The following is a 10,800-nucleotide window of genomic DNA, read 5'->3' as shown; positions in this document are numbered from 1 at the left end:
GGCTATGCGGAAAAAGGAACACTTCACTGTTGGTGGGAGTGTAGACTGGTGCAACCACTATGGAAATCAGTATGCAGATTTCTCAGAAGACTAGGATTAGAAGTTCCATTCAACCCAGCTATTCCTCTCCTGGGTATTTTCCCAAAAAAACGGAAAATGTCATGTCACAGTGATATATGTGCATCCATGTTCACAGCAGCACAATTTGTAATAGCTAAATCTTGGAAACAACCAAAATGCCTATCAACCGCAGAGTGGGTGAAAAAGATTTGGTATATTTTATACAATGGAATATCATTCAGCTATAAAGGATGATCTTGAGGCCTTCATAAGCAAATGGAGACAACTTGAGACTATCCTCATTAGTGAAATAAATAAGAATCATATTTATAAACACGACATTGTGTCTCTAGTGTAAAAAGTAAGAACTGTGGGAGTAATATAATTCTAAATGTGTAATTGCTGTTGTAAAAAAGAGAGGAAAAGAAAGTGCTCTAGGGGCTGGGGATTTAGCTCAGAGGCATAAGCACCTGCCTTGCAAGCAGGCGGTCATGAGTTCGGTCCCTGGTACCAATAAAAATGAAAAAGACAAAAAAAAAAGTGCTCTAAAGGATATAATTGCATATACGTTTAAGTGTGTAGGATAGATAACCATATTACTAAGTTTTTGTTGGATTCTTAAACAGAACTGTTTGCCATCTCACTGTTTGAATGTCCACTTTGTATGGTTTACTTTTGTAACTTGAACAACTATTTCTAAGAGGATAATATGTAATTATCAACTAGTGATTTCTTGCTGTTTATTTTTTAATTATGTATTATTTCTACCCTTCTTGTTTTATTTTTTCTCTTTAAATAAAAATAAATGAATTTTAAAAAGAATAAACATTAGCAGCCAATTTTACCAAGACGACTTTGTAAGCCAGACCCAGACTCTTCGGTGAGAATTTTTTTTGTGTGTTTGTGGTGGTTTCAATGTCTTGAATAGATTCACAACATTTACTTTTCATTGACATTTTGAATTTCAGGAAGAGTCAGAAGTTACCCTTTGGCAAATCTGGCAAATAAGGCTGTTGGCCCCACACCACCCTGCTTTTACAGCCCGCATTTCTGTGGAACAGCACCAGCAGCATCACTACATTTTTTTCTCCCATGCCTTGTAAGGTGACTCAGAAGCTGCTTCAGAAAACAGCAACAATGGTTTGTGGTCCAAAATGCTGCCTTCCATAAGAACCTTTTTCTACTTCCAGAGCTCCCTTAAATTTAACCCTTCCTAGCTTTGCTCCTAACAATCCTCACCCAGGAAATAAATGTGAACACCTCGATTTGCTAATCATAGCATGTTGGGGGACTCATCATACTATTTTCTGAGCATTCCTGAGCCTTTCAAGAGGAAGGGGTGAGCTGAAAAGCCTGGCACTGAGCTCACGAGGATCAAGAAAGGAAGTTTGGAGACACCAAGGGACTTGCCTAAGTCATAGCCCGAGGCTGCTCTTTAGAAAATCAAACTCACTTCTCAAGCCTCAACACAACACAGACAGAAACCACACCATCTGATGAGAAAAAGTCATTTATTGGGATTCCACAGACATCTCTGTAGAAAGATGACCTTAGCCCATACCAGACCTGCCTGTATGAGACAGAGCAGGTTTGCTCAGCAAAGATTTTTCCCCAGGACGGATGTGGGAAGCATTATGTGATTGATTGGGGAACACAGTTCTCTGAAGGGCATAGTGCCTGGAGCAGTGAACAGGGGGCTCTGAGGCTCCAGCCCCCATGGGCCTCCTGTGGAAGTGACCAGGTAGGGGCCCAGGCTCCCTGGGAGGGAAGGCAGGATTGTTTGCCTTGTCTCTGATCAAGCTTCCATTCATCACATGGCTGGGGCGCTGGGGCCTGGCCTGCGGACCACAGGCCATGTTGCTGACGATTCTCTTTTGCTGTGGATAGGAAGCATTCTTGTGGCAGGAGGACCACCTATCTCCCTGTGGTCCCCTTTTCTGCAAGTTTTCTTTTGAGGCAGAAAATTCATAGTGTTGCTTCATTTTCTCCTTTACGATCCGTCCAACAGTACTCATGAGCACGTGGGCTTCCACAGTGCCTGTGTCCCTAAAGACCCTGTCTTTGGTACCTAAACCTTGACTTTGGGTCACAGCTGCTCGGGGCTTGGCTTTCTGCAGGGGCTCTGCCTCCCCTTTGTCTTTTGAGGGCAGTATGTTCTGCAGAAAGTTCCAGACTCGGGTCCCAATGGTGACTTCTGAAGGTAACATTTTCTTCTCTGACTGGAGTTTGCGTCCTGCAATGCCTCTTACCTCCCTGATCTGAGGAGGGGGCATCAGCCTTCCAACCTCCTTTCTTCCTGCACTTTGCGTTTCCTTCCCTCCTGGTTTGGGCCTCTCAAAGCTCCCTTTCTTCTCAGGTGGAGCAGACACATGGCTCTTGCTCATCCTGGGCTCCTGGGATTTGGGCACCCTGGGCTCCTTCTGTTCCTGGCCCACCGTGTCCCTCCCTGAGTGGTCACTTAGCCCTCGGGAAGGTGATGGGTGACTAGTGATCATTTTACTGGGGCTCACAAAGCCCCCTCCACTCTCAGGTGAATCAAACGTGTTACTCTTGATCTCCACTGGATCCTGGAGTTTTGAGATCCCGGGCTCCTTTTGACCCTGGCTAATTCTGTCTTGCATTAAGAGACTGACTATTCCTTGGGAAGGCGATGTGCTGCTATTGGACACTCCTCGAGTGTTGGGCAGACGAGCCTGAGAAGCCAGAATGTCTTTGGTAAGAGGTATCTCTGAGGCAGAGTCTTGAAGAACCTCGCCAGTGGCAAAGTCTTGCAGAAGGACTCTGGTGGGTAAATCCTGATCCTTCTTTTTTGAAATTGCCTGGATGCCCAAGGACGAGACCTCTGTCTCCTGCAAAGTACAAATTTTGGGCGAGGGGAGGCTTTTATTGAGTCCCGGAGACTTTAAAATTCTTGGACTCACATTAAGATTTTGGGAGGGTGACATCATGCTGGCTTCCTTGGTAACTGCCCACTCCACTGATTTCTTCACCTCTGTCTCCATAGTCTTCTGGATGTCTCTGTCCCTTGAACATGGAGATCCTGCATTCTTCTCCCCTGTCAACACTTGATGGGAAGTGTCACTTGAGACCACACCTCCTCTCTCCTGAGGCTGATATTTGTCCATTACTGATACTGGACTTGAACCAATGCTGCCTCTCCCTGGCACTGAGACAGTATCAGGATGCTGGACTCTGCTCTCAGGGCAGTATATATGGGGCTGAGCAGTCAGGCTGGTCTCTTGTCCAGTTAGTACAGCTTCTGAGGGCTCATGGTCATCACCAGGTAGACTCATCATACAGGATTTGAATGAATGACCAGTGACAGGACCCTGCATTTTGAGAACTGACATAGCTGTTTTCATGTTCTCTCCTGGAATATTCTCAGATGGTTCTCCGTACAATTTTATATCTTGGTGGGTGGAGTCAGGCTTGGAGTTTTGGGAGGCTGAGGAGGAAGAGGCAGGCTGTGGAAGCAATGAAATGTGACTGGTTTTCAGTCTCAAAATAACCCTGATGACTTTGAAAGCTAGGCTCCACCTGTGTCTCACACAGAGCCTTTTGAGATGTGCTTCCAGCATCTGCCTAGTCCCAGCATCGAGGATAGAGAGGTCCTGAGCATTCTTGCCATACTCCTGACCCTGCAAAGATGGCTCATCCCCAGTTTCCATGGGGACATTTGAGTTCCCAGGATGTTCACAGGCATGATCAACAGTGAGTGTGGAATGACCATTATCCACAGTGATTCCTTCCCCTGTCTGCTCAACCTTCCCACTTGGATAGATGCTCTCATTGTCTTCTAGGTTTTTCTTACCTGGACTGATGGCTGGATCATTTCCTGAATCACTTCTTAGGAGTCTCAACACTTTCCTTGGTGATGCTGAGTCACAGATTGAGTCTAGTTCATTCACCACAGACATTTCTAGACCCATGAATAAGTCTTTTGGGGTCTTCTCCAGGTCATTGCTTGAGTGTTTCCCTGTCTGGGATATTTCTGGACACTCTGACATGGTCTTTTGTATGACCTGACTGCTTTTGTCTGAAATCACTGAAGTCTGGGAAGGCCCACAATTTTCCTTTGCCTGCCTGTTTCCTGGGTCTTTTTCCTTGTTCAGAGGTAGGTGAACCTTCTGGGGCAGCCCACACATCAATCTTACTTGAAGATGCTCCTCGAGTTGTTCACGAATCGTAAAGTAGATAACATCCACTGGGAGCTTGCCAGAGGACTTGGTTTTCTGGATGACCTCATGTTTGTCAGCAGGCTGGCTAAAGACTTTCTGAGATCTTTTAACTACAGGAGGAAACCCTCTCTTTTCCTCTGGCTGCTTCAAATATTCACGTCCTAGGTATTGAACAGTATGTGAAACAGGATATTGCTTTCCGTTCTGACCCTTAAGACTAGACACTTCCCACGTCCTGGCTTGAGGTGAATGGCAAGGAACAATTGGGAGAGATGGAGCATGCTCCTGGGTCTGTATCTGAGACACAGATGGGGTTTGGGATGGAGGCAGAGCTTGAGTAAATGTGTGGGGCAGGGCCAAATGGTGGCCCTGGGGCCGAGGGGGATAGAGTTGTGGAGAAACATTGGACTGAATTTGTGCTGGGACATAATTACAGAGTCCATTGAATAACATGGTAGAAAACTGCACTGAGGCGTCAGTCACTCTGGTGTTTTCCACCAGGGACTCACTGTGTAGAACTGGGAGGCCCCAGAAAAACTGGCTCCCTGTATGTTGCACATGATCCCCAAAGATCTTCACATAGGGGAGCTGTGGCAAAGCAGGAAAATACTCTGCTTCTTCTTTTGTTTTCCAGAAAGGTTGTGACATGATAGGGTCCTGTTCTTTGCCCAGGGACTTTAATATATTCCCCAAAGAATACAAAGGTCTGTCTTGCCCATTCTCTTTAGTCATCTTAGAGATCTTCAGTTCCACTTTCTTGGTGATGAGTATTTCTAGCACCTCCTGGACATCAGGATTGAGGAAATGAGAACTACCATTCTCCACCTGTGTGAAGGTGTTGTCTGCCAAGAATGAGGCCACTGGCGATTGGCAGATAAAATGACCTCCTTGGGCTTCACTGTTGGATAAGCTGGAGTGGGACACAGCTGTGGGAGGCTCCTGACACTGGGGAAGGGCTGAGATGGCACAGACTGAGTGACCAAGAATTGAAATTGCTGGGACAGGAGAAGGCAATGAGCACTGGTTGGGTGGAGAGGAGCTTCTTGGGATGGTCCCCAGTGGGAGGAGGGATGAATCCTGCTGAGGAAGAGCCAGGCCGGGGTCTGGCAGAGGTGGTGGGGAGGCCATGGGGCCAGGAGAATGCAATGGGGAAGAGGAAAGTGAAAATGGCTGGGGTGACGGACATCTTAGAGGACCTGAAGGCTCTGGTGGTGAAGAGGCCCTCACGGGGGACTGTGACCCCAGAGAAACTGGCAATGTCTTCAGACCAGATGACAAGGTAGAGGTCGGAAATGGGAGGTGCTCAACTGAAGGAATCTGGGAAACCAGTGAGGATGAAGCGGTGACAAACATGTCCTCCAAAGGCTGCCTACTTGCTCGGTCAGCTCTAGCAGATAACGGTTGGAACTTCTCACCACGGGCATCTTCTCTTGAGAATTGATTGAGTCTGCTACCCTGTAGGGGATTCCCCAGGTGGCTGAAGAAGACAAAAGGCACAAGCTATAGACAGGAACAGATGGGAATGGAAGGTCAGGCAGCCTGCATAGGGGAAGACCGCTGTTGTCTATGGGCTCTCCAAGGCCCCACATTATGACGCTACAAAGGTCTTGCACCCAGGGTTTTAGTCACACCCCATTCCAAATTGTAGGGCCCCTAACACTCACCAAGCTCAGCCTAAGCCCCACAGGTCACTTCAGATCCCTGGTAGGGAGCAGACATAGAGAGAAGTAGAAAGTTTCTCACCTGTGCAGAAGTGAATCCAGGTCATTAATCTCTTCTCCTTCCTCCCAGAAATATCTGCGAGCTGGAAAAGGATGGAGAGAAGGGTTATAGTGGAGAAAAAAAAAGAGATTGAAGGGAATGTTTCTTTGGTGAAAAATGAGAAACTCAAGTGTGGAATCCATGCATCACCGTCCAAACCAGTGACAGTGATACCAAGTCACTCAGAGAGACAGCACTTAAGCATTTACAAGGTGGCCCCATCTCTGTTAACCTCCAGGTTCTTCATAACTTTCCTGTGGAGGACAAAGCACAGATCATCTCAAAGAGGGATGTGTAATAGCGAAGTAAAGCAGTTCTCCACAGCTGTAGAAAGAGTTCACACAATGGAATTCAGGCAGCACTGGTCCACAGACACCCACTTCACCTCTCCTGGACATCATCCGTCCCCAAGTCTGTCACAGCTTTGTTCCAAGCAAAGAGTCTGGAAAATGTCCACAGGAGCCAGCCACCCTCTCCTACCTCTCCAGCTGGCATTCTCAGAGAAGGAGTCTCTAGGTGCTCAGGGACAAGCAAAGTCAAGGCCCCTCGGGTGGAAGAAGCAAACCTCACCTCTCGGAGGGCAGCTCCTTTTTCGGATCCTACTCCAGTCCTTCTTCACCATGTGGTACTGAGAGACAAGAAAGACAGGCAGGCTTGAGTCCAGTGCTCTCTCTCCCCTCCCTAGTAATTCTACTGAAGTCCTTGAATAATATAACTTTCCAATTTAACAAATGAAATTCATTTTTAAAGTGGCTTCAGTTTTCCTTCTTTGGAAAGCACAAAAGGTTTCTAAGCAAGCTCTACCATGCCTGTCTTTTTCACAGCACAGAATCTCTGCTCAGAAAGCAGAGGTGTCTATAGGCATATCTCAGCTCCCAAGTAGAATCTGCTTCCTGAGGACAGAAGTGGTTCTAGGCTCTGCTAGGAAACTCTCAGGGGCTCAGCACTGCCCATGGATCATCGCAGCACACAGACAAGACTCGGCCAGAGGAACTTGCTCCAAGAAGGGCTTCTTGGAACAAGTGCTGTGGCTCTGTCCTTCTGCAGAGGTCTCCTGTGCTCTTGAGAATCTGGTCCTTGGTCACTGAAATACAGTTTGATTTCAGTGCCTGGTTCAGAAAGAAAGAAAGAAAGAAAGAAAGAAAGAAAGAAAGAAAGAAAGAAAGAAAGAAAGAAAGAAAGAAAGAAAGAAAGAAAGAAAGAAAGAAAGAAAGAGAAAGAGAGAAAGAAAGAAAGAAAGAGAGAGAAAGAGGAAAGAAAGAGAAAGAAAAAGAAGGAAAGAAAGAAAGAAAAAGAAAGGAAGGAAGGAATAAGTAAAGAATGATGTTCTAAATCTTTCCTGTGAATTTCTCCCTCATTGGTCTCCCCTTCATTTGGAAAAGTAGTAGAAAGAAGAGTAGAAGAAAGAGAGAGTTGTTCTTTGTTGCATGTGGCTTGAGGATCTCTCACCCTTCTAGAACGTTTCTTCTCCGTAGGTGTTGGTGTTGGTACCGATGGCTTATCCGGTAGGAAGGGCAGTAACACGAGGTAGATCCCCAGTCCACCCACAAAGGCAAGGATCATATCCATAGCCCAAGGGTTGGAGCTGAGGCTTAGCCATGGGGTACAAATGCTCTTCAGAAGAGAGACAAGATTCTCTAACATCTGAATCGCACAGTCGCTGTCTGGCAACTGAGCCCTGAGTGTTTCCTGGCAGACCAGAAAGGAGGGCCTCAGGTCTAGGTCACAGAGCTCTACTATCCTTGTCACAAAGCACCCCTCCCAGTGGGCAGGGGAGCTGTGACAAGAAGCTGAGGCTCAGTCACTGCCCTTCCCCTACTGTGCAGCCAGTAAGCCCCACCCCAATCTCCTGAGCCTCCCAGATCCCTCCTGCCAGCTCCCCTTTGTCAACCTCCAAAAGGCATGGGCTAATCTATTTGGAATTCTGCCCCTCCTTTCCAGCTGCTTCCTTGGAATCCTCTGCCTGAGCTCTGTCAGTTTTGCGATTGTTGAAAAGTTTTAGTCTTCTCCAGTATTTTTTAATTTTAATTTAAAGACATAAAACAATAAAAACTATAATACAGAATTTCAAAACAAGACAATAGAAAATTAATAATGCTTAATATATTGCATATTTTTATCCTCAGTTTAGTTGTTCAGATTAAAATTGATCAAACAATATAAGCACAATTCTTTCTTTTCAATGAACTAGAAATTAGTTATCTTAGCTACCTTGCATGTGTAAATATATATATTTTTTTCTTTTCCTTCTTTTCTGCTTTCCTCCATTCCAGTTGTTATTTCCTTTTGGGGGGATTCTTGTCCTTTCACGATATGCATTGTACATTTTGGATATTGTAAACTCTTTGAGTTTCTTACACTAGGAAGACAATATGTTCACACATGCACATCTGATTTGTTTCACCTATCAATATGGTCTCTAGTTGCATCCATTTACCTAAGAAAGCCTCGAGTTTATCCTTCTTTATAGTTGAGTAGTACATGCTTGTATGATTATAGCCCATCTTTTTAGTCAGTTCGGCTGTTGATGGACGTTTGGGTTGTTTCCAAGGTTTAGGTATGAAAAACTGTGCTCTTTTAAACATGAGTGCACAAACGTCGCTGTGGTATGATGTTTTTAATTCTTCTGGAAAAATACCCAGAGGGGAAGCAGGGTCAATGGGACCTCTAATCCTAGTGTTCTTGAGGAATCTCCCACTGGTTGAAGCAGCAATTCTACCAGTCCACATTCCTTCCCACCAACAGTGGAGAAGGGTCCCATTTTCCCCACAGTCTTGCCAGCATTTGATATTGGTCAATTTCTTGATGATTGGCCTTCATTCTGGGGTGAGATAGAATCTCAGTTTTGCTTTAATTTCATTTCTTGAATGACCAATGATGTTGAACATTTTTTATACATTTATTTGTCATTTTTACTGCCTCATCTGAGCAGTATGTTTTCATCTTAATGCCCACTTTTGGATTGGATCAGTGCATTTAGGCCGCCTGATTTTTTTGCAGTTCTTGATACAGTATAGATAGAAGTTCTTTGTCTGAGGGGAACTTGGCTGAATTTTTTCCTCACTTTGTGAGTCATCTCTTCACTCTGCTGGCAATTTCTTTTGATGTGCAAAACCTTTTAAAAAGATGAGACCCCAGTTGCTGACTCCTTGAAGTACTTTCCATGCAGTTTGGATTCTGTTCATAAATTCTGTGCCTACAACTATGTTTTCAAGGTTTTTCCCTGCATTTTTTTCTAATAGATTTAGTGTTCGTGTTTGAATATTTAGATCTTTGATTCATTGTGACTTTAGTTTAGTGAGTTGTGATAGACATGGGTCTCACATTAGGCTTCAGCATGTGAAATGCCAGTCTTCCCAGCATAATTTATTAAACAGCCTGTTTTTCTTCCAGTGAAAATATTTGGCCCCTTTGTCAAAGCAAAGATAAGGTGGCTGAGTGTGTTTGCAGTTGTGTCTGCATCTTCTAAGCTGTTCTACTGATCCTCAGGTCAGGTGTTTTTTTTTTTTTTAATTTCTTTGTTTTTCATGCTGATTTTATCATAGTAGCTTTGTAGTATAATGTTAAATCAGTGATTTTGATTCCTCCTGCCTTTTTTTTTTTCCCCCAGAGGCAGGATGTGGTGGCCCACACATTTTTTTTTTTTTTTAATTCTATTTAAGGAGAAAAAGAAAAAAAAAACAAAAAGGATACAAGTTATACAGAATTTCAGAAAAAATAAACAGTAGGAAATCACTAGTTAATAGATTACATGTTGTCATCTTAGAAATAGTTGTTCAAGTTACAAAATCAAAGCATATAAAGTGGACTTTCAGTGACACTGCAAACAGTTCTGTTCAATGATCCATTAAAACTCAGTAATATGTTTATCTATCTTATACACTTAAATATATATGCAGTTATATACTTTAGAGCACTTTCTTTTCCTCTCTTTTGTACAATGACAATGACACATTTTGGGTTTTACTACTCCCACAGTTCTTATTGCTTTTTTTGAAGAGAGTAAAACCAAATGTGACATAACAAAACAGAGTCAGTCAAATCAAAAGGATGGACATAATACATAAGGTAAAAACAAAATACAAGGTGATCAACAATGGTTACCATAATGCCTCTTGCTATCTTAAAAAGAATTGCCTATATCATCAATTATAATAAAATTGAACAAAACAGTAAAGAACAAAACCAATAAAACCAAAACATTGGCGATATTATAGGACTTTAAAAGAAGATAATAGTCAACCAGAATGGGCATCATAATGAATCTTATTGTCTTCATATTTGTTGCCCATACTTTCGAACTTGGTACCATCAAGCAAAACAGAATAGAGGAAAATCAGTCAAAACAAGATGGTGAGAACAATACAGGGTTTCAAATCAAGTTAATAGGAAATCAAAGTGGGTTACTAAAATATATTCTGGTTTTTTTTATTTATTTTTCCCTTAATTAAAAAGATAAAAAAGTAAATTTAAAAAAGGAGATTGAGATAAAAGAGGGCATAACAACAAAACAGTGAAGGTCAAAACATAACCATTTAAGCAAAATAATATTTCACCACTAGATATCCTGACATAACAGTAGTTACCACAGTGTCTCTTTCCTTGAAATCTTTGAGTATAACTTCGTATACTGCAGCATCAAACATATCAAGACAATGCAAAACCATTCAAGAGAATGACAGTATTACAGGGTATTTAGAACCAATTAACAGAAAGTGAACAGTGGTTTCTGTATAATCTCCTTGTCTATAAAAGTTTTTGTTGTATTATCACATATAATAAAATCCAATAAGATACAACC

General features: G+C 43.3%; 1 protein-coding gene across 1 annotated transcript; it reads right to left on the bottom strand.

Moving 5' to 3' along the window:
• Nucleotides 1-1,552: 1,552 nt before the first annotated feature.
• Nucleotides 1,553-7,676, bottom strand: LOC101787745 (spermatogenesis-associated protein 31E1-like). Its single transcript, XM_005006310.2, has 4 exons — nucleotides 7,449-7,676; nucleotides 6,570-6,627; nucleotides 5,982-6,042; nucleotides 1,553-5,715 (listed from the first exon to the last, which is right to left on the bottom strand). The coding sequence occupies exons 1-4, from the start codon at nucleotides 7,641-7,643 to the stop codon at nucleotides 1,611-1,613; spliced, it is 4,419 nt and encodes a 1,472-aa protein (XP_005006367.2). The 5' UTR covers nucleotides 7,644-7,676; the 3' UTR covers nucleotides 1,553-1,610.
• Between the last annotated feature and the right edge of the window lie 3,124 nt (nucleotides 7,677-10,800).

The sequence above is a fragment of the Cavia porcellus genome, unplaced genomic scaffold (assembly GCF_034190915.1).
Source record: "Cavia porcellus strain 051 isolate PalLab524CR breed Dunkin Hartley unplaced genomic scaffold, mCavPor4.1 scaffold_6, whole genome shotgun sequence".
NCBI classification, from domain to species: domain Eukaryota; kingdom Metazoa; phylum Chordata; class Mammalia; order Rodentia; family Caviidae; genus Cavia; species Cavia porcellus.
The sequence above is the reverse complement of the archived record's forward strand: the minus strand, read 5'-3'. Positions and strand labels throughout refer to the sequence as shown.